The following is a 23,384-nucleotide window of genomic DNA, read 5'->3' as shown; positions in this document are numbered from 1 at the left end:
AATATGAGTTCACTTCTGAACTGATATGTGCAGGACCACCCAAGTTCAATATTAGCATGGAGGACGATGAATGAAACTTTTCCTTTCATGTGCCTGAGGCTTCAAGGTTGAAGGAAGGCATGAGAGATATGTCCTAATTAAATTCACATTCCTTGTGGCAGTGTTTTGGTTTGAGTTCATTTTACCTCTGCTCGCACTGAATATCTGTACAATTTTTTCAGGTTTTAGCACTCTGTTTTATTAGTTGTTGTTGTTTTTTTGTGGACTGAAAGGCAGGATGTAAGTATTTTAATTTATCTACAGAACTTGCGCAGAATCTTTAATATAGCCCACATGGACTCCCTGGTGGCAGATAAATTTTTGAAAATTGAGGGGGAAGAGTTAATATAAAAGGACTCCCTGGTGAACCAAAATTATACAGCCTTAACTCCACAGTGTGTTTTCTCTCAGGCAAATTTGGTCAGTCTTGCTTACCAGGTGTTATAAGAAAAAACTGCTCCTTTTTCCCTTATGGGGTATCCAAGAGCCCGTATAGAGTCCTTAAGTAGGTTCTCTGTCGATAGGAGAAAATAACAGAGGCCAACCAGAGAATATTGAGAATCAAAGCAGCTAGTAAGCATGATCTTTATTAAACTGTTGCAATAGGGTGCCCCCTTCACACACAGGAGAAGGAGGAGAGGAACCCAGAACATTGGTGTGCAAGCTCCTATATAGACTTTTGAAACTGCCCACCCCGTAGCCCAAGATCACTCCCCAAAATATCATACATAGAAAGAGGTGGTCCCAGCAAGAAATTTGAGTGTGTTGCTTCTCTCCTGTCTGCCAGGATACCTGATAATGCCTTATTATCTGATTGCCTTTTCTGGGTAGCCTGGCCATTCCTTTGAGATGGTAAATACTTAGTTCCTGAATCTCTTACACATATTGATAGTGTGCTCAGCTTAACAGATACTTGCCAGACTGTATTTACAGGGAGGTGTGAGCCCCTGCAGTCCAAAGACAATTAGAAAGCTTTCCCCATTTCCTTCCTCCTTGCAGAGAAATATTTGAGGTCAATTTGGGAGAGTCAAAATGGCTTCAGGATTGTTCTCCTGTACTGTTTCAGACACGTGGTTATATACTTATGTGTTTGCCTTGTACATTTATGAACATTTATTTTATATATATAAGACCTTAGAATTCCTATAACACAGGTATCGTGTTTTGTGTGGACAGTCCATTCTTTAGGTCATTATTGGTGCAAGACTGAGCAGGACAGAATGTGCTAAACCCAGATAGTAGTCTACTAAAGCAGAGATGAAGTGATTGGCCTGAATGCCAGAGGGCTATAGGCAAAATCCATGCTGGCTGGTGAAGCTCAGTCATGTGAAGGCAGGCAGTCTTCCCCCACCCCACCCGGTTTCTCAGCTCAGCAGACGGTGAAGTTCATTAGTCCCAATTACTGCTTGTTTCATTCTGCAGCATCAGTTTAATTGAGCCTGGGCCAGTGATAACAGAATTCGAGAGGAAGCTCTACGAAGAAGCAGCCAATATGGACCTCTCTCAGGTGGATAAAGAAACGCTGGATATATTTCAGGGCTTCTACATGGCCTATTCCAAGGAAGTCTTCACTGCGCTGGGGCAATCTCCAGAAGAGGTGGCTGAGGTAGGATTATAAGCTTTCTCCCTTGTTGCTCTCAAGCCCACAGGAAATCTAGCTGGGATCTGCTTCTGGGGGGGGGGGAGGGAACGGGCTGCCCAGCCTTGCTCATTACTATGGCAAAGCTTTCCAAAATTTTCATGTTGGTGACACACTTTTTAGACATGCATCATTTCATGATGCAGCAATTCGGTTTTACTAGCAAACTGGAGGTTAAACTAACCCCTTATAAGAATGTGGGGAGCGTTTGCGTGACACACCTGCACGCTGCAGCCAACACATAATAATAATAATAATAATAATAATAATAATAATAATAATAATAATAATAATTAATTAACTAATTGATTACAGTGGTACCTCAGGTTAAGAACTTAATTCGTTCAAAGTGTTGGTACTGACCTATAAAGCCCTAAAGGGCCTCGGTCCAGTATATCTGAAGGAGCGTCTACACCCACATCGTTCTACTTGGACACTAAGGTCCAGCTACAAGGGCCTTCTGGCAGTTCCCTCGCTGTGAGAAGTGAGGTTACAGGGAACCAGGCAGAGGGCCTTCTCGGTAGTGGAACGCCCTCCCGTCAGATGTCAAAGAGAACAACAACTACCAGACTTTTAGAAGACATCTGAAGGCAGCCCTGTTCAGGGGAGCTTTTAATGTTTGATGCATTACTGTATTTTAATATTTTGTTGGAAGCCGCCCAGAGTGGCTGGGGTATAAATAATAAATTATTATTATTATTATTATTATTATTATTATTATTTATACCCCACCCATCTGGCTGGGTTTCCCCAGCCACTCTGGGCAGCTTCCAACAAAAGATTAAAAATACATTAAAACATCAGTCATTAAAAACTTCCATAAACAGGGCTGCCTTCAGATGTCTTTGAAACGTCAGGTGGTTGTTTTGAAAAAATAGTCATGCCACTGTCTCCTAGTGGTGCAGCAATAAAACTGCTAGCACATATGCAAAGCTAAGCAGGGTCTGATATGGTTTCAGATTGGATGGGAGACTGTGTGTTGAGATTCTTGCATGGCAGAGGGTTGGACTAGATGGCCCTTGGGGTCCCTTCAACTCTGTGATTCTATGATGCAGCATAATTCCCAGTTCTTGGTTTGAAAACAGATAGCTGCCTCCACCGGCCAATGTAGCTGGGTAACAATTAATGAAGGAATTCAACCCTTTGGTCAGAATCTATGGCAGACCATCATCCCACTGAGAGGTTGTGGGTGATGATTTCTTGAAACAAATGTCCAAGAGGCAGGAAATGGATAGTAATGTTTTAGGGAAGTAAAAAGTGATAAGCTAAGATATTCAGCAAAGTAGATCTAAGGAGCCAGAACAATTGTTTGCTGTGAAGCCTGTAGTATTTATACCCTCATAAACAAAAGCTTCAGACAAACTGAACAATTGATTGCCATTCCTCACTTCCGACTATATTTAGATGCTTTCTGGAGAGTCAGGATGAAGTGAGTCCCAACCCAGATAGCGTTTTCTTTTGTGGAGACATGCAGTGATAGTCACTGATTACGTTTGGACTTGTACAATAGGCTCATCTCCTATTTTTGTATCTCCTTGATTAAATCGCCAAAGGTCACGTTCCATGCATGTATGTGACTTCCAGTCTTGGGCACAATGAGGTGATTGGTTTAACTCCTCCAGCCCCCTTTGCCATCAGGTCTTAAGCAGCCTCCTTGCATCATATACACGGAAAAGTACAGTACCTTGTACACAGATCTGTTATACTGTGGGCAGACTAGAAAGCACTTCAAATGGAAAACATGGTAAAAGGCATATTGTATGCAAAAGTGCAAGGCTGCTGCCGTGCTACAGTTTGCGGTGGCCACACCGACTCCAGTGTGGTGCCAGAACAGCAGGGAGGCAAGGGGGGGAAGCAGCCCAGGTTGCAGGCAGCCCCCCAGGTGAGCTGCTTAAAGGAGGGCAAAAGGCTTCCTTTTAAAAGGCTGCAGCGGGGTTTGTGGTGGGGTTCAGAGAGCAGTTTGGAGTTAAAAGGGCTTGGGCTTAGGGGCAAACCGTGAGGAGAGGAGAGGTTTGGGTGAGTTATGAGGGGATAGGCAAGGGGGTGGGTGGCATCTAAAGGGGGAGGGCTTGGCCAGGTGTGGGGGGAGTGGGGATGGCAAAAGGGTGCCAGCAAGCAGAGCAAACAGGGGTGGCAACCCCTAGTGATAACATGCAGGAATATTGGGATGGAGTGCTTTCTAGTCTGCCCACAGTATAACAGATCTGTGTACAATGTACTGTACTTTTCCGTGTATAAGACGCCCACATGTATAAGACGCCCCCTATTTTGGGGGACTCAAATTTAAGAAAATGGGGGAAGATGGTAGCACAGAGTTGTTGAGCTTTTGGGGGGGGGTTGCTGAAAATCTCTCACCCACACGCATCGCAAAATGCGCCTCTCGTCTGTCCCCTCGCTGGCACAAGCTGCCAATTGCCCTCCCAATTGCTGCAGCGTCAGCCAGTCAACCATTGACGCAGCAACCAATAACACGCACAATAGCTGTTAACAGCCGCGGCAGCAACCCATCAAACGTCTACCCTATGCGCTACTCATGTATAAGACAACCCCCATTTTTTAGCATGCTTTTAAAAGGAAAAAACCTAGTCTTATACATGGAGAAGTACAGTATTTTATTTACCGTATTTTTCGCTCTATAACACGCACCCGACCATAACACGCACGTAGTTTTTAGAGGAGGAAAATCCGTAGGCATGCCACCCATAGGCATTTCCTCCATAACACGCACAGACATTTCCCCTTACTTTCTAGGAGGAAAAAAGTGAGTGTTATGGTGCAAAAAATACGGTACTTATTCCTGAATTGGGCCAAAGGCACAATTTCCCTTGTATAAAAATAATAGGTGACGGTCTGTTATTGGTTATCAAAAATACTGACACAGGATATATGGTTGCCTATTGTTAAATTCTGATAAAAAGTTCCTAAAATTTTATTTATTTATAAATGTGTGTGTGTGTGTGTGTGTGTGTGTGTGTTTAATCTTTTTAAAATATGTGTGTGTGTGTGTGTGTGTGTGTATATATATATATATATATATATATATATATATATATATATATATATAATTTTGACAAAGTAATAATCATAAATAAATAAGAATAAAAATATGCACCCCACCATGAGACCATTCCATTGTAACTATCCAGCCTCCCAAAATTTCAACACCTCTTGCGATGGTTCGACCCCTTTCCATTTTAACAGTACAAAATCTACAAACACCTTCCATATATTCCTAGAATCATTTCTCCTGCATATTCCCCATCTTTCTTTAATAGCACGTGTCACTTTATCATTAGTGTGTTTAATCTTGACTATGTGCAGGCTTTCAAAATGAATTCTGCCTTTCCTGCAGCAATCTCTTTGCACCCCCTGCTGAATTCTGAAATGGTGATCCTGGCTGAGTGTTATTGTGGTTGTTGTGGTGGTGGTTGTTGTTTTCTAACCTTCCGCTTTGCACTCCTCCTGGCAGCATACTATGAAAGTGATCACCTCAGAGAAGCCTCCATTTCGGTACCAAACCAACAGCCTCTACACGCCCATCACCACCCTCAAGCACGCTGACCCCAGTGGGAACTTGCCCCTCAACGCCTTCCATCAGATGATCTTCCAGCACGACCGGCTCTTCAAAGCCAGCCTCAGCCTCCTCAAAATGCTCCAGTGGAGGAAGAGGCGGGACATGGAGCACAGCAGGTCCCCCTGAGAGGAAGCGGCTGACCTGCCTCAGAGCCTCTCACTTCCGCAGCCCACTCGCAGGCTTTCTAGAGAGTTTAGCATTGAATCCTGGGCAGCATTATACTCCCTAGATGCCGGGGCAGCCCTACTATGAGGCAAAGTGAGGCAGCCCTTGCCTCAGGCGGCAGATTCTGGATGTCTCATGGAGGCAAAGTCTGATCCATTGGGTACCATCGACTGGGGAGGTGATACGCTCTGATAGTTCACATTCTTTTCGGTTTCGATTCTGCTGCATTCCTGTCAGTTCACGAGAGGAAGGTGCCATTACGTTCTGTAGGGTTTGTTGTCGTCTTTGCCCTTGGGCGCCAGAATTCCTGAGCTGAGAAATTATTGGCTGCCGCTGAGGTCTTGCAAGTCTCCTCACAGAAGCGGGCAAGGAAACCCAGCCTTCTGCTGCAGAAGAGCGTCCCAACATCCTGCACAGGACCTGCCTCAGCATCATGTCCTCTCTGAACATTTAAGAATCACATTACCAGAAGTAGCCTGAAATGTCATCTAGTCTAACCAAGGCAAGCAGCAGGATTTGGTTAGATTATGCATTTTATTTATGCTTTTCACAGGCTTGAATTTTAAGGATCAAAGAGAAAGGAGGCACCAAGCCCTCATAGGCCATCGAATAACTTGGGAAAGGGCCAATTCCTCCACTGTCTATTTTCCAGTAGCCTATGCTTTGTTCTCCACCAGGATAGGCAACATGTCGCCCATGTTGTCGGTCTCCCATCAGCCTCTGCAAGCATAACCAGTAGTTGCTGATGATGGGAGTTGTAGTACAACCATATCTACAGGGCACAACATTGTCTGCCCGTTTTTCACACTATGTACAGCAGTCTTCCCCAACCTGATGTTCTCCAGATGTTTTGATTACAACTCCCAGCACCAACAGAGGCTGGTGAGGGTTGCAACCAAAACATATGGAGAACACCAGGTTGGGGACGTCTGCTTTAGAGCTGGGGAAGCTGTCTGCCTCCAGATGTTGTAGACCTGCCAGCTGCCCATCATCCCTAAGCCTTGGCAAAGCTGGCTGGGTCTCAGGAGTTGGATCTGGTTGGTGACAGGTTCTCCTGCCCTGGCATTCTGGAGCCAGGTAGCATTCTGGAGCCCATACCACTTTAGCCCTGCAAGTAGGATTGCCATATATTTTTTTTCATCTTCCTTTATGTAAAATAAGAAAATAAAGACTCTGCACATAGTAAACTGGCATGTCAGTCAAGGGTTTTAGCAGAGCAGTCTCTGCTGATATGCTAGCTTACTGCATGCAAGGAGATTTATAGGAGGGAGAGAATTACCAGCACTATACAAAGCCAGACTATCTGATCGTCTAGCCCACTACTCTGATAGCTTCCTCTGGCTTATGCTGACTTCCCACCACCTACTACTTGAACCTTTTAACTGGAGATGCCAGAAACTGGGGACCTTCTCCATGCAAAACAGGTGCTTCGCTTCTGAGCTTTGCCACCTCCCCTTCATTAAAAACATGGCCCTTACCACATCTGTAATCCAAAGTGGATTTGTCCAGAATGCAATCACACCTGTCTTATCTCATTCTGCCTAATGGAGGGACCAACTTGAGGACAAGCAGGAATATAACCAGGAATCTGGACTTTTACCTGACTGACCTCCCCTTAGGATTCCTGCTGGAGATGTCAAGCGGCTCTTGGCAGTCTTGGACCAGCTCTCAAGTCAGGGCTGGGGGGAGCTGTGGCCTTCCAGATGTTGGTGAACCACATCTCCTGCCCTTGACCATTGGCCATGCTGACTGGGGCTGATGGAAGTCGAAGACCAACGAAACCTGGAGCGCCACAGTCTCTCCATCACTGATCTAGAGCAACCCTCAGAATGGAGAAGCCGTCATAAGAACAAGACTATGAAGCAGCTTTTAAGGCTGAAAAAGAAATTGCAATTCCAGTTTTATTTTCTTAACGTAACCAGGAGGAGGAGGAAAACTGAGGGAGGCATTGGGGTGAAAGCAGAGATAGGAATCCTTTTAAAAAACGGATGAGGAAGGGAAAATGCTCTTGCTTCTTGGACCAACCGTGACTGAATATAGGGGGACAGGAGAACAAGGATAGAAAAAGATGCTGACATTCCACTAGCTTAAATAAACCAAGCTGTCGTTCGGGCAGCACTACATCTTAAAAAGCACCAACAGGAGAGCATTTTCTGCAACATTGCAAAGAATGGCAAAGCACACTTCTCAGATTGTCTGGCTTGGCTAGTCTAGTATGGGGATCGTTGAGAGTGCTAGATTTGGGTCAGACGGCCCTGGGTTCAAACCTTTGCTCTGCCATGGAGTTAACTGGGTCTCCTTCAGCCAGTCACTGTCAGTCGAACCTACCTTGAAGGCTTTATTGTGAGGACAAAATGGGAGAGAGTTACCTGTTCTGGCCTGAGTCTCGTGGATGAAGATTAGGATTAAAATATAATAATTAAAATATCCTAAGTAGAACTGCCCCTTTTCTGTGTCTTTTTTACATAACATCCTATATCCAAATCTCTATCATTGTGGGTGGAACAGGGATTTTCAACCCACTGGGGAGTGCACCAGTTAGGTAATTTAGGTATATTCTCGAGGCGGGGTTTGTGTGAGAGATTCAGGAGAGAATCCTGTTACTAAATCCAAATGATCTTCCAGTTTAGGGACACTGACTGGTTTTATTGAGAAACTGTCTAATAGCACCATCTTGTGCACCTTTACTCAGAATTAAGTCCCATTAAGTTATTTGGGGCTTACTTCCTGGTAATTGTCTAGGATTGGCGCCTGAGTTGTGCACATTCCACCATGCAGTAGTCTGTTAAATAAATACTTTTGTACAGGAATTGGCTGCTTTGATACCTATTTGTGTCTTGGTTGATTAGTAGTCATTGTTTATTGGTTTGCTATATTTCCTGTAAATTCCACCAAAGAACTTAATGGGGGAGGGGGCTTGCCTGGGGGGAGGGAAGAGAAATGTTAATTGTGTGCTTCACAACTAAAGCAACACATTTGTTGTTGTTTAGTCGTGTCCGACTCTTCGTGACCCCATGGACCAGAGCATGCCAGGCACTCCTGTCTTCCACTGCCTCCTACAGTTTGGTCAAACTCATGTTGGTAGCTTCAAGAACACTGTCCAACCATCTCGTCCTCTGTCGTCCCCTTCTCCTTGTGCCCTCAATCTTTCCCAGCATCAGGGTCTTTTCCAGGGAGTCTTCTCTTCTCATGATGTGGCCAAAATATTGGAGCCTCATCTTAAGGATCTGCCCTTCCAGTGAGCACTCAGGGCTGATTTCCTTAAGGATGGATAGGTTTGATCTTCTTGCAGTCCATGGGACTCTCCTCCAGCACCATAATTCAAAAAGCAAGACATATGGCAGTCTAAAGTGTGTGGATCAGGGAAAGACCATTACTTTCTGAATCCATGTGTGGAAGACTCACAGCTGGCAGGTCATTCTGCCAACTCCTGTTATTTTGGAGTTTTGCAAGAGTGACCAACAGACTATGAGAACAATCACAGATTATTGTGGCACCTGAAGGCACTAACACATTGATTAGGGCAGAAGCTTTCACAGGCCCACCTTGTTAGAAGATGTATCCGTTAAAAATCTTTAGCGCATTCAAGAAATTGAATCCCTCCTGCAAAACATCTGGAGAACAGCAAACTACAGCCTGGAGACCAGACCACCATTTTTCTCTGCCATCCCATTCCTCCCCAGGTCTTCCTGCCCTGCTGTCACACTAAGAACCTTCCAATCTATCCTTTCATTTTAAAGAGGCATTTTGGGTGGCTGGAGTTGAGAATGTAGCAATGTAAGGGTCCCATTTTAAAATTTTTATTTTGTATATCCACTTGCTAAGCTGCTGGGGTAAAGGGAGGACACAAATTCTAAAGATGCTTTGAGTGATAAAATTATTTATTATTATTATTTATTTAATTTCTATACTGCCCTATACCTGAAGGTCTCAGTGCGGTTCACATAAAATATTAAATACATAAAATTAAAACAAAAACAACAACCCAATTAAAAAACCCCCCAAAAGAGCCAGCATTTTAAAAAGGTTATAGGATGTAGATCAAGTCAGGCAAAGGCCTGGTTAAAAAGGAACTATGGTCAAACTATCACAGGAAAGCTTTTTAATAGACATTTGTTTTGTATTGGGGTGGCCTGTACATCATCCAATAGGCCATAGCAATATGTCGTAGTAATACTGGGCTCACATGTTTTGCATGTAAATAAATGGGCTACAGAAGCGGAGATGTTTTAATGAAAATGTTCTGGGATGGGGCGTGGTGTGGTGCCGCCTAGGAAGCCCCTGTGTTCAAATGTTGCCACCGCCATTAGGTCACTAGATGATCTTAGTCAAGTTCCTTAGCCTCAGCCTGCCCCCATCTGCAATACAGGGATACTATATAAGGTTATAAGAATCACAACAAATTATAGCATATTTTAAATACTATATAAATGCTAGATATTATTAACCATGTACTTGTAGCAAGTAACAGACCTTAATAATAATTTATTTATATCCCGCCCTCCCCAGCCGGAGCCGGGCTCAGAGCGGCTAACAACAGTAAAATGATACAACATTTTAAAAAAATTTCATTATAAAATCAGTTCAAATCAGGTTAATAGCAACCATTGGGCTAGAGTTCTGTGAGGATTGCCAAAGGAGGGGTCAGGCTGAATTGATCACCATGTGCATTTCTGGAATTAATCTCTGTGAGACAAAGGTGTAGGGGTTTTACTGAAACTACTGTATTTCGATCGTTTTGGAAAGAGATGAGGGAATCAGCAGTGTTGTGCAGTAGGCAACAGCTGTTCCTTGTGGCTGAGTCTTGCTTCAATAAACCAAGAGGGTTACCATTTTAATGCCACCTATCTGACGTTCCATCTATGTCTCTACATTAATCAATCTGGCATAACTTGTCACCTCGTTAGAATTATTGATGGAGAGAAGAGCCATCAAGTTGCCGTCCAGTCAGCATTGAAAGGATGGGAAAATGAGCCACTCTTGATTGAGCCAACTGCCATTAGGACTGGGTTTTCAATGACTATGTATTCTTGGAACACACAGGAAGAAAACAAAACTTCCTGACTCAGCATAGTTTTTACTCTTGAGTCACTGGCTCCCCCAGCCGCCGCCACTATCCCTCCTGGTCACCATGGCAACGCGATAGGATTCTATGTACAACCCTGCATGAATTTCACAGCATTTTTGTAGATAGTCCTTCCACATTCCTTCTGATACTGGTTCATTCTGAAGGTTATGAGGAAGTTAAATTTCCTGAGGTCAGCGACATGGGAAACTGGTGTGACGCTCATTGCCATTGGGGTTGAGGATGGTTTTGCTGACAGCAAGGTTTTCTAGTTCTTGTGGAGAGACAGCTTTGTCTTGCTTATTCCACTGAAGGATGCCTTGGTAATCTCAACAGTCCATTGTTTTTCTGCTGAGCAAGAAGTTTATAAGAAACAATGGTGTGTACATTATATAAGTGCACATATATGCCATACAGTTGCATTAATTCAGAATAACTGCTTCCTTCACTTGTTGTTTATTTTATAAAATAAAACGGGATGCAATTTCAATACAACAATTAACATACAACAGTAAAAAAACAACACACGGTTCAGATTAAATAAACAATTCAAGATTATTGCAGTAGTCAAAGTATCCATTTAGTACAGAGACCCGCTGAACATTGCAGACTGCAACACCCATCACCCCAGGACATACTGGTTGAGGCAACTGGGAGTTCGAATCCAACAGCACTGGGTCACACACTCCACCATCTTGGACTCCTTGCTTCTAGTGGACATGAGTTTGATGCCCAGTTGTATGGAAATAAGAAACAGACCATTTCCTGAAGATTGCACCACCCTGGAAGATTCATACGAGTGATAATGTTCTCTGTTCCTGGACCCAGGCTATTTAGGATTTTATAACTTCCATCCTGTGCATTGTTACTACATTGAGCACAGTGGGTCCTACTCTTCAGTAAACGTGTATTGGATTGGGTCACATGGGCAGTACCATAAGCTAAGCCCAGAAACCTACTAGCAATCAGTGGCGCCCCTTCAGAGGGGAATAAAATATTCCATATGATGGCTAACTTCAACCAATTGCTGGGCAACTGTGTCCAAGGGTAGAACCATGCAGAGCTCACTGTAGTAATCAAACCAGAAAGCTGCTGCCCTGTGAAGAGAGGGCAGCAGGGACACTTGTCCACCAGGAGAGGGCACAGTTGGCATACCATCTGAAGCTGGCAAAAAGGACCCAATCCAACTATGAAATTGAACCTGATCCTTAAGGAATCAATGGTTTGCTTTTCATGTTTCTAGAACTTGTTCTTCTTATCTCATTTGTTGTTTTTATCTCATTTTTAGCTTGCTGTATGCCACTTTAATCGCTTCAAAATGCAATGTACTAATTTGTTAAATAATAAAATAATATAAGGTTGGGACGCAGGTAGCGCTGTGGGGTAAACCACAGAGCCTAGGACTTTACGATCAGAAGGTCGGCGGTTCAAATCCCTGCGACGGGGTGAGCTCCCATTGCTCGGTCCCTGCTCCTGCCAACCTAGCAGTTCGAAAGCACGTCAAAGAGCAAGTAGATAAATAGGTACCGCTCTGGCGGGAAGGTAAACAGAAGCGGCTTAGTCATGCTAGCCAAATGACCCAGAAGCTGTCTGCGGACAAATGCCTGCTTCCTCGGGCAGTAAAGTGAGATAAGCGCCACAACTGCAGAGTCGTCCGTGACTGGACTTAATGGTCAGGGGTCCCTTTACCTTTACCTAAAATAATATAAGAACCCATTCCCATCCAGAACAGCTAAACCACTGACTTAGTCCTCCTCCTCTAAACTGCATGGTGCTTGTGACATCTGCCTCTGACTGGTTCATTCGCTGTGATGGTTCACCTATGTTCAGTTTATTAGAGAATTAAGCAGCCTGCAGTTAACTTCTGTGAGGAGTGGGAAAGCTATCTGTCTTTCACGATGTGAAAACCTCACATCGTGCAGAATAGGGCAAGAACAGAGGTCCCAGAATGTAAGGAAGTTAAGTCAACAGGCAAGGAAGGAAGTAGCAAACGGGCTGAGAAAGAGAAATTGTGCAGGAAGGTAAAAAAAAAATGTGTGAGGAAAAGGGAAGAGAAGGCAGAGGTTTCTGCGATGCCTTGAGGGTGGCAAATGACTAACCTTTGCTTGCTATCTGGGGACACTGCTTAGTGCTTAAAAGAAGCAATAGACACATCTGCATAAAATTTGCAAATGCTAACTTACACACATATATGCAAATAAACAGGAATGGACATTCCAAAGAACGGAACTGTTTGGTGTGCAGCAGTTAAATGAAGCTAAACAAAGTCTAGCTGTCCTTTTGCATTTGTTAAAAGGGAAGAAATGGGGGTGCCTTTGATGTACAGTTGACAAGTGGCACTAAGCCTCCCCCCCATCTCCACCACAGTAGCTGGCAGCAGACCCCAAAAGACTTTGTCTCTGGCCAGTGGCCACCCCCTAAGGAAGAGGTTCCCAAACTGGTTTGCAGACCAACACTGGCCTGCAAGCTTCATTCAGGTCATCCCTGGTGTGTTTGCGAAGAACGCCCATACATTTGCGCTTCTTATTGAAGGTACTTTTGCTGCCCTTAAAATTGTTGTGTATACAGTGGTACCTCGGGTTAAGAACTTAATTCATTCCAGAGGTCCGTTCTTAACCTGAAGCGTGCTTTCGCTAATGGGGCCTCCTGCTGCCGGACGATTTCTGTTCTTAACCAGGAGCAACCACTTCCTGGTTAGGCAAGTTTGTAACCTGAAGCGTCTGTATCCCGAGGTACCACTGTACCTGCTTTGTAAAGTATTAACCCCCCCCCAAAAAAAGAGCAGAGAGGCATTTAACAGACCATTTGTGTTCTGAGTTGGCGTTATTGGTCCCAAGCCGCAGGTGGCGCTGTGGTCTAAACCACTGAGCCTCTTGGGCTTGCAGATCAGAAGGTTGCCGGCTCGAATCTCCATGATAGGGTGAGTTCCCATTCTTCTGCCCCGGCTCCTGCCAATCTAGCAGTTTGAAAGCACACCAGTGCAAGTAGATAAACAGGTACCGCTACGGCGGGAAGGTAAATGGCGTTTCTGTGTGCTCTGGTTTCTGTCACATTCCCGTTGCGCCAGAAGTGTTTTAGTCATGCTGGCCACATGACCCAGAAAGCTGTCTGCAGACAAAAGCCGGCTCCCTTGGCCTGAAAGTGAGATGAGCGCCGCAACCCCATAGTCGCCTATGACTGGACTTAACTATCCAGGGGTCCTTTACCTTTACCTTATTGATCCTAAGGAACATGTGGGGGTTTGGTTAGGTGGTGGTGGTGCCACGACTGGCCCACCCATGAGGCAAAGTGAAGTGTGCGTCTAAGGCAGGATACATAGGGGCAACAGATCCGGCCTCCAAGGAATGCATTGTCTGCTGCTGCTGTTGCATGGTTGCGGCACACTCCTTGGAGACTGGATCTGCCCCCTCCTCAGCAGTCCCTCCCCCATGCAACCTCTCAGTGAATAGGAGGTGCTGCTGGTTTCCTCCCACCCTGAGGGTGGCAATGGCAGAGGCTGCCCTCTGGGGTCTCCTGGATTCTGCGCCTGCTCAGTGTGATTTACAGCAGGCCCCTTTCCCCACCACGACAACCTTTGCTTCCCACTTCAACCTTTGGGTAAGGTTGAGTATACCTGAAGGAGCGTCTCCACCCCCATCATCCAGCCCTGACACTGAGGTCCAGCTCTGAGGGCCTTCTGGCGGTTCCCTCACTGTGAGAAGCAAAGTTATAGGGAACCATGCGGAGGGCCTTCTCGGTAGTGGCACCCGCCCTGTGGAATGTCCTCCCACCAGATGTCAAGGAAATAAACAACTACTGTATCTGACTTTGAGAAGACATCTGAAGGCAGCCTTGTTAAGGGAAGTTTTTAATGTTTGCTGTTTTATCGTGTTTTTAATATTCTGTTGGGAGCTGCCCAGAGTGGCTGGGGAAACCCAGCCAGATGGGTGGGGTATAAATAAATTATTATTATTATTATTATTATTATTATTATTATTATTATTATTATTATGTTGATTTTCCCCTTCTTGTTGCCGATGTAGATCTTTCCTCCCATGCTTGTTCCTTATGATAATAATGATTTTATTATTTATTCCCTGCCCATCTGGCTGGGTTTCCCCAGTCTCTCTTGGTTGGGGGAGGCATTTTGTGGTTCACCTCAGCTGAGATTCCTGAATTACAGGGGATTGGACTAGATGAGCCTTGCGGTCCCTTCCAACTCTCCCAATTCTATGCTTCTGTGACTTTGGCCGGCCTTGGGGTTGCTCTTCTCTTGGTGAATGGGGCTGGAATCGTTTCATATCACACGTCAGTGGCTTACGGAGCACCTCTCTGGGAGCCGTGAGGCTTCACGTGACTGCTTGTCACGTCTGGTAAGGGCCCACCATACGGATTGGCGCAGCCACGTGGGACTGGAAATAGCTTCCTGCGAACGCTGCACGGGCTCCCTTAGCAACCACGCGGGGGACGCAGCCACATGGACTCCATCCTTGGAGGCGAAGCAAAGTCCGGCGTGGAGCCGCGACGCTGAGCGCGCCCTCCGTCCCACCCGAGATCCAGACGCGTTTTCCTGTCTTGGGTCTAGCGAGAGAAGATCCACCCCAGCGCCGCCCACGTTCACCGGCGGCGCATCCCCGACCGAGTCCAGCGAGCCGGATCCCGAGCGCCCGCGCCGCCAGATTCCCCGCGCGGCGAGCTCAGCCCGGCTCCCAGGAAGCGCGCGCGCGAGCGATCGCCGAGCCTGACGCGAGAGGAAACCCTTCGCCCATTGCGCGGGGGAAGGAGGGCGGCGGCGGCGGCGGCTTCCTGGGAAGAGCGGCGCGCCTCGGCTCCGCCTGTTGATCCCTTTTCGGGGGAGGGGGAAGACGGGCGGGCGGGCGGCCTTCGCCTCGGCATCAATCAAACCCTTGGAAGCCAGAGGGAGACGCGCCCCGTGCCAAGCCGGGGAATGCCGGCGCTCGTCGGGCTGCGCTGAGCCCTGCCTGCGCCTTTAAGGGCCGGGGCCGGAGCGGGGAGTGTCCCGGGCAGGCGCTGGAGGCTGGGCGGGCGGGAGGAGCGGGACTCCCCGGGACGGGAGCGGCGGCGGAGGCGGCGGATCGGGCTCCGGGTGGGCCTTGGCGCACGGAGCGAGGGCGCACGGCGACGGCGCTGCCAGCATGGACTGGGGCACGGAGCTCTGGGTAAGGAAGCGCGCGGCCGACCCCTTCCCCTTGGGTTTTGCTGGGAGGCACCCCATATTCTCCCCCCTCCAGTCCTTATCTCCCTCTCTCCCCTCCCTCCATGTCCGATCACTTCGTCTCTCCACTCAAGGGTTGGGCTTCTCCATGATTCCCCAGACTTGATTTAAAGCGCGTTTCTCCGCCCTCTTCTCCAGCTCCCACCCGAAACTCAGAGTTTTCTCCCTCGTGTCAGAGTTCAGTGTGTGCGTGTGTGTGTGTGTGTCCCGCTTCAGTGCCTGCCTCCCCCTCTTTTCCTGATGGTTGCTAATACTACTCTGGCTGCTGCTTGTCCTGGGCTCTCTCCTTTTCTCTGCCGCCTTGTTCCGTTCCGTTTTCTTCTCTTTCGGTGACCCTGTTGCTTTTCCTCCCTCCCTTTGCCCCTTGGCTGAGAAAAGGGATGTTATTCTGTGTGTGTGTGTGTGTGTGTGTGTGTGTGAGAGAGAGAGAGAGAGAGAGAGAGAGAGAGAGAGAAACCAATATTTTTCCCTGGGTCGTTAGGCACTGTATTAACACAGACTAACTTTAATTTGGCCAGGTAGATAAGACCACCTGAAAGCAAGAGGAGGCGCTTTCACATTAATGATCTTCAATATTTAAAGCTGTAGCTGTACCCATAGCAGACTCTCCACTGCTCCCTAAGTATATATTTTTTCCTGGTTCTGGCTTCTTACGCTTTATAATTAGATGGGCAAGAAACCCTTTGTCTACCGCTTTATCATGAGTAAGTGAGCTGCATGTTTTACTGTGCTAGCCTATCATATTTTGGCTTTTGCATATTGGGGTGCAGCTCTCAGATTGGGAACACCTGAGTTGTGATTTAAGAGCTGGATGTCCTAATATCCTCTGTGATATTGTCCTCATTCACACATAACAAGCAAGCATGTTAAGTTTAAGTTAAATTTGAGCTGTAGTTTGGCTTAGTGTGTTACCTGAACCTGGGCTTGTGGTTTAGCTCTTTCCCAGGGACGAAACTAGGCTTTATTTCACCCAAGACAAAGACCCCGTTTAGCACCCCACCCATGCATATTTGCATACACACACACACAGGCTATGGGAGCCTCAATGGCGCCCCTTTGGAGGCTTCACCTGGGGCAAAAACCAGACAAGCTGCAAACCAGGGTTGTCCTAATGGTCACTGGGCCTCTGTATATCATTTGAAGGCATACATCTTCCATTATGTGCTGCTTTACTGCTTGTGAGAAGATGCCCCTAACTCAGTGGGTCCCAAACTTTTCCCCTCATGGACCATTTAAAAATTGCTGAGGGTCTTGGCGGACCACTTAATGTTATTTTTTCTGCCTGTTGTCCCAGTTGTAATATGCTGTGCTAGATGCTGTGTGGTTTTTAATTGTATATTTATTTATTTATTCCTTCTTTTATTTGTTGCATTTTGTACTACAATACAATATAAGAAATGGATGTGCCGTATCTGGTGTTCAACCAGTGTGGTGTAGTGGTTAAGAGACCCAGTGTGGTGTAGTGGTTAAGAGCAGTAGACTCGTAATCTGGTGAACCGGGTTCGCGTCTCCGCTCCTCCGCATGCAGCTGCTGGGTGACCTTGGGCCAGTCACACTTCTCTGAAGTCTCTCAGCCCCACTCACCTTACAGAGCGTTTGTTGTGGGGGAGGAAGGGAAAGGAGAATGTTAGCCGCTTTGAGACTCCTTAGGGGTATCAAATCCAAACTCCTCTTCTTCTTCTTCTTCTTCTTCTTCTTCTTCTTCAACAACCGTAAAAACACAGACACATTGCAAACCACCTGAATGAAGCTCATAGGTCACAAGCGGTCTGCTAACCACAGTTTAGGGACCTTTGCCCTAAACAGCCACTTGGATTGCATGGGTTATATGTATATGCAAAACGCTCCCTCAAGTCCTTTTAACTGTCCTGCTGTACTTAAAATCAGGGAGGCCAAATAATGTAATTTGTGGGTAAAGTATGAATTCTAATCCTGGCCCATTTTAATGAATGCAAAACCCAAAGAGTGTTAATTTTGCCAGACTGTACCATTTTGTGCTTCGAATTAATCTGGAATAAAGGTGGACTGACTTTAGTCTTACGTGGTCTGTTTTAATCATTACATGGTCGACCAGTACTGGTTAAATGTATGAAGCAAGACAGACTGTGTACTCTGGGTCTGTTAGCAGCTGAAAGCCTAATTGATATGTATCAAGTGATGCTGAGGAGGCTCTCTTGCTAAGAACATGAGAGGTGCAATACTTATTGTAGGGAGTGAGCAAACTTTCAGGATTTACTTTGTTTTTACCAGACTTCTGATATTCACCGCCTGGAGTCTGGTACAAAAGACAGATACATAGAAGAACTAAAGGATTCTGAGCCCAGGAATTTATTTTGAGTACCAGAACTGAACTGAGCGTACAGTCCTTTCACACACTAACCCTCTCCTGGCTACCCTGAATTTCTTCATTTCTCATGAGGGAATGAGGATTCATTTTGTTGCTGATGTTGTTTGTCGTGGTGCCAATTGTTTAATCTACTGCAAATCACCCAGATATTTGCCAGTAGATCAAGACCGTCCTTTTACTCGCCCTTGATGTAGTGAACCAATGTTTACATAGTCCAGTATTCTTTGATAGTTAAAGGGACCCCTGACCGTTAATCGCGGACAACTCTGGGATTGTGGCGCTCATCCCGCTTTATTGACTGAGGGAGCCGACATACAGCTTCCAGGTCATGTGGCCAGCATGACTAAGCCGCTTCTGGCGAACCAGAGCAGCGCACGGAAACACCATTTACTTTCCCGCCAGAGCGGTACCTATTTATCTACTTGCACTTCGTGCTTTCGAACTGCTAGGTTGGCAGGAACGGGGACCGAGCAACGGGAGCTCACCCCGTCGCTGGGATTCGAACCGCCGAGTTTCTGATCAGCAAGCCCTAGGAAATTGGCCTTTGGTCAATTGGACTGTGGTCTTCATTTTGCCTTCTTCTGATCTAGAATATGTGTTGGCTCATGAAAACTTATTTGGGAGCAAATTCAGCTTCTCACAATGAGGCCCTTAAGGCACCATCAACTTCTATGTACATGTGATTTAATCTCCACTTCGTCTTCCCAGGTAAGCTATGGTGAAGGATAGCCAAAGGTGGGCAGAATGTGTAGCTATTGCATAAAGAAAAACAGGGTAGAGACTTCAATCAGCAGCTGAGGAAGGGGGGGGAAACAAACACTGTTGCTTTAAACAGGCAGCAACAGAAATGTCCCTTAATCTGCTTTGGGGTAGAACAGGAATATAGTAATGATTTTAAATAGCAGAGGAAGAGACTTTCATGTAAGGCAAAATTGCTGGTGGTGCAAAGTGAGCTGGAGAAAAGAGTTTGGGAGAATTTTATTTGTAGTTTGCTCTGTTCTAGAGCCTCACAGAGGGTAAGACCCTTGTACCCAGTTCAAAACATAGTTTCCCAAGAAGAAAAAGTGTTGGGTATATGCACCTTATACTTAATAGGTTTGGAGAGTATATTTGGTAGAAGGCCCTTCCCTGATTACTTTTTCATGGATTAAAGGTGATGATTGATCCTGAACACATCCAAGAGAGGTTGGGAGTATTAGTAATGTCAGGCCCCTTATTTTTGGTCTGTATTTTGACTTTTCTGTTTCTCTTGCCAGTTGCTCAAAAGGGGCTCTTGTTTTTGCTTCTCTCTCGCAGCCCTTATTTCATGTGCTGTGAAGCACGTTCTGGGTTTCTGGAAGGACCAGTGCTTTCTCTTGCACCTGGTTTAGGTTTTTGCTTGTGTGCATGTGGAAGATACAGGATCCGAAGGTGTCTTTCTCACCCCTTCAGCAAAGCTTCTGTGTCTAATCTAGTTTAGTTCAGAGATTAACTTTAGCCTGGTTGCATGAGTAGAGGAGGCTATTTCTGGATTCTGCCCTTGCATGGGCAACAGTTGAGTGCCCTCGACAGGGGAAGGAATATTTAAATACCCTCAAAATTCAGTCTAACCATTTCCACCGGTAAAATTGATCTGCATACTTCTACATCTGCATAGCATAACTTGGCCAATTTTCTGGGTCTCCTGGGTTCTCTACCATGTCTAGGGTCAAAAGGGGCAATGTACAAGCTGGAATCATGCAGTCTATGGTTGCTAGGCCACAATTAATTCAGAATGTTGCCATTAGTGAAACCTTCCACTGGCTTCCTGAGTTTGTTGTCTCTCAATCCGTAGATTTAGTTGGGGGCTGCTAATTCTTTGCCTAGAGTCTGATTCTCATTTAATGAATTACCTGTGCAGGTAGCACTTGCATGTCAGAAACAGCATGCAAAACTGTGTGTGTAGAACATGCTGCTGTACAAACTGCTGGGAAGCTACAGATTGGCCGTGTCTTTTCATATTAATGTACACCATCTGTACGTTCAGCAAAATAGCGATGGTCTATGCTCATTTGACTGTAGCAGTTGGCAATCCGATCGCCCTGATTTTTCCCATGTGGTCATACTCTCTGTGTAATAAATCAAACTCTGGGGTGCTTTTCAAAAACTTGTGGCAAATCCATAGAACCGATTCCCCCTCACCTAAAGTTGCAGGATGTGTCTTGTTTTGTACTCTGCCAAAAAAAGGGGGGGGGACAAGCATCGGTTGATTCCTACACTCTTTATGTACATCTTGACTGGACATACTTTGCATCTGAAGGGATAATTCCCTTTTGTTTAATGGGGATGCTGATGTTTAATCATTGGGATGAGCTGTGTGATAGAAGTACAGTGGTACCTCAGGTTAAGTACTTAATTCGTTCCGGAGATACATACTTAACCTGAAACTGTTCTTAACCTGAAGCACCACTTTAGCTAATGGGGCCTCCTGCTGCCGCCGCGCCGCCGGAGCCCAATTTCTGTTCTCATCCTGAAGCAAAGTTCTTAACCTGAAGCACTATTTCTGGGTTAGCAGAGTCTGTAACCTGAAGCGTATGTAACCTGAAGCGTATGTAACCCGAGGTACCACTGTATTATTTATTGTTTATTTATTAAATTTATATACCACCCTTCATCCAAAGATCACAGGGTGGTTTACAGTATGAAAACATAAAATACAGAACAACAACAACAGCAAGCAAGCAATAACCATCCATGTACTGAAAACTGCATCGCCCTCAACACTAATCTGAAGGAGGTGGAGGGTTTTTTTTGGAAGAAAGCATTAATAGATAGGATGGGGTGTTTAACCAGATTCTCCTCTGCAAGTTGCCCCACGTGGCTGTTTACTGTTCGTCCCACAGTCTTGTTTGACTCAAAGATCAGAAGAAGCTTGCTTGGAGGGGAGGGAAACCAGCAAAAGCAGGCGGAGGGTGGGGGGGGGACTTTTAGGGGAGATCTGGCAGCCGCGCAAAGTTTTAAGCACCTTTCTGCACATTGAGCCTCCCCCCTGCCCTTTCATTAACATTAACTGGCAAGTACATGTTTACCAGCATAACATATAGTTTTGTCCTTAGTTGCAGGATGGATTGGAACTTGTCTTTGAAATGGTGTGTGTGTGTGTGTGTGTGTGTGTGTGTGTGTGTGTGTGTAGAAGCCTATACTGATTGCCGAGTTGTTTCTGTGCAGATATATTTAACCTGTTGTCCGTTGTTCAGGCTATTCCGCCCGATGTCTCTGGGTGTGGTCCAGGGTATTTTTTGTTAACCTTTAGCTAAGGACTTGCAAGGCTTTGGAGCTTAAAAAGGGACGGTGTTTAGATTGGTGAATTGGGTAGGATCAAACAGTTCCACTGTTTGCAAATCTAGCCAGGGCTGTTTATGTTGGGTGAGGTGGTGTCTGTTTTCTTTAGCATGTTCTTCTGCTATCGCTGCACCTCCCATTTCATCTCTCTTGTGCAGGGGTAGGCAAACTAAGGCCCAGGGGCCGGATGCGACCCAATCGCCTTCTAAATCCGGCCCACGGATGGTCCCGGAATATCGTGTTTTACATGAGTAGAATGAGTCCTTTTATTTAAAATGCATCTCTGGGTTATTTGTGGGGCATAGGAATTTGTTCATTCCCCCCCCCCAAAAAAAAATACAGTCCGGCCCACAACATGGTCTGAGGGACGGTGCACCGCCCCCACGGCTGAAAAAGGTTGCTGATCCCTGGCCTAAAGGGTTCCCTCAAAATGACTTTTAAGAAATATTTATGTAACGCAAATTAAGAATTCATAAAGATTGATATTGCTAAAATCTATCTAATCAATACCTAGCGTTCTGTTTATGATGGATGCTGAACCTGTACCTTGTTTTGGATTCTATTTAACTGGAAAACCCATTCATCATCATCATCATTTTATTATTTATAAGCCTCCCATCTGCCTGGGTTTCCCCAGCCACTCTGGGCGGCTCCCAACAGAACACTAAAAACAGAACAAAACTTCAAACATTAAAAACTTCCCTAAACAGGGTTGCCTTCAGATGTCTTCTAAAAGTCAGATAGTTGTTTATTTCCTTGACATCTGATGGGAGGGCATTCGACAGGGCGGGTGCCACTACCGAGAAGGCCCTCTTCCTGGTCATTAACAAACATTAACTGTTAGTATTTGGAAGTTTCCGTGGGTATACGGAAAGGCGGTGGGGGCACACTGAACTTTTTTGGGGGGGGATGGTAAATGATGCTCAGTTCACATTTCAGAAAAAGGTGGATCATGTCAAAATCTGTGTCAGTTTTTTCACATAAACATTTGAATTTGTATCAAGTCATTTTTACCCACGCACTCTGCGATCTTTTTTTTTTTAATGTAATGCTAGCAAAATTGTGTTCATCAAGTTGTTCTGAATTGCATAGCTTTTTAAATGAGTCACAAGGTACAGTGTTGGCACATAAGAAATCCAGAAATCATAGTGTGGTAATGTCACAAGACAGCATGCAAGCTTCTAGGTTCTACAGAACTCTTTATCAAGCTAGATGCTAAATACAGGGGTGGCAGAGAAGCAACTCATATGCAGAGTGTTCAAGTAGCTATACAATGGTACCTCGGTTTACGAACTTAATCCATTCCGGAAGTCCGTTCTTAAACCAAAGCGTTCTTAAACGGAGGCGTGCTTTCCCATAGAAAGTAATGGAAAATAGGTTAATCCGTTCCAGACGATGAAAAACAACCCCTAAAACAGAAATTTAACATGGATTTTACTATCTAACGAGACCATTGATCCATAAAATGAAAGCAATCATCAGTGTACTGTACTATAAAATAAATAAGACAGTATTGATGATTTTTAAAAAAAGAAAAAGAAAATATGATTTTTTTTCTTACCTGCACTGGTGATAGTCTTCCACAGATTTGGGGGTGGGATGGGGGCTGTGGCGAGGCCTCCCACGGCCAGAGCCCTTCCACCGGCAGTGGAGCACGTAGAATCATAGAATCATAGAGTTGGAAGAGACCACAAGGGCCATCGAGTCAAACCCCCTGCCAAGCAGGAAACACCATTAGAGCACTCCTGACATATGGTTGTCAAGCCTCTGCTTAAAGACCTCCAAAGAAGGAGACTCCACCACACTCCTTGGCAGCAAATTCCACTGTCGAACAGCTCTTACTGTCAGGAAGTTCTTCCGAATGTTTAGGTGGAATCTTCTTTCTTGTAGTTTGGAACCATTGCTCCGTGTCCGCTTCTCTGGAGCAGCAGAAAACAACCTTTCTCCCTCCTCTATGTGACATCCTTTTATATATTTGAACATGGCTATCATATCACCCCTTAACCTCCTCTTCTCCAGGCTAAACATGCCCAGCTCCCT

At 45.6% G+C, this 23,384-nt stretch overlaps 2 protein-coding genes across 4 annotated transcripts in view; both read left to right on the top strand.

The window, feature by feature from the left end:
* Positions 1-8,227, top strand: part of LOC128405175 (retinol dehydrogenase 8-like) — a 28,884-nt gene extending 20,657 nt beyond the window's left edge. For both annotated transcript variants that reach the window (XM_053371510.1, XM_053371509.1), the window contains exons 6-7: positions 1,462-1,645; positions 5,148-8,227. In XM_053371510.1, the coding sequence (XP_053227485.1) occupies positions 1,462-1,645; positions 5,148-5,378 (415 nt within the window). In that variant the 3' untranslated portion in view covers positions 5,379-8,227. The remainder of the gene's footprint in view (positions 1-1,461; positions 1,646-5,147) is intronic.
* Positions 8,228-14,874: 6,647 nt separating this feature from the next.
* The window catches only part of TRIP10 (thyroid hormone receptor interactor 10), an 84,150-nt gene continuing 75,640 nt past the window's right edge, over positions 14,875-23,384 (top strand). The window contains exon 1 of one of the 2 annotated variants that reach the window (XM_053371507.1): positions 14,875-15,641. In XM_053371507.1, the coding sequence (XP_053227482.1) occupies positions 15,618-15,641 (24 nt within the window). In that variant the 5' untranslated portion in view covers positions 14,875-15,617. The remainder of the gene's footprint in view (positions 15,642-23,384) is intronic. The other variant, XM_053371508.1, reaches the window with a different exon arrangement.

The sequence above is a fragment of the Podarcis raffonei genome, chromosome 17, assembly GCF_027172205.1.
Source record: "Podarcis raffonei isolate rPodRaf1 chromosome 17, rPodRaf1.pri, whole genome shotgun sequence".
Taxonomy (NCBI): Eukaryota; Metazoa; Chordata; class Lepidosauria; order Squamata; family Lacertidae; genus Podarcis; species Podarcis raffonei.
Note: the sequence above shows the minus strand (reverse complement) of the source record. Positions and strands in the feature narration are given on the sequence as shown.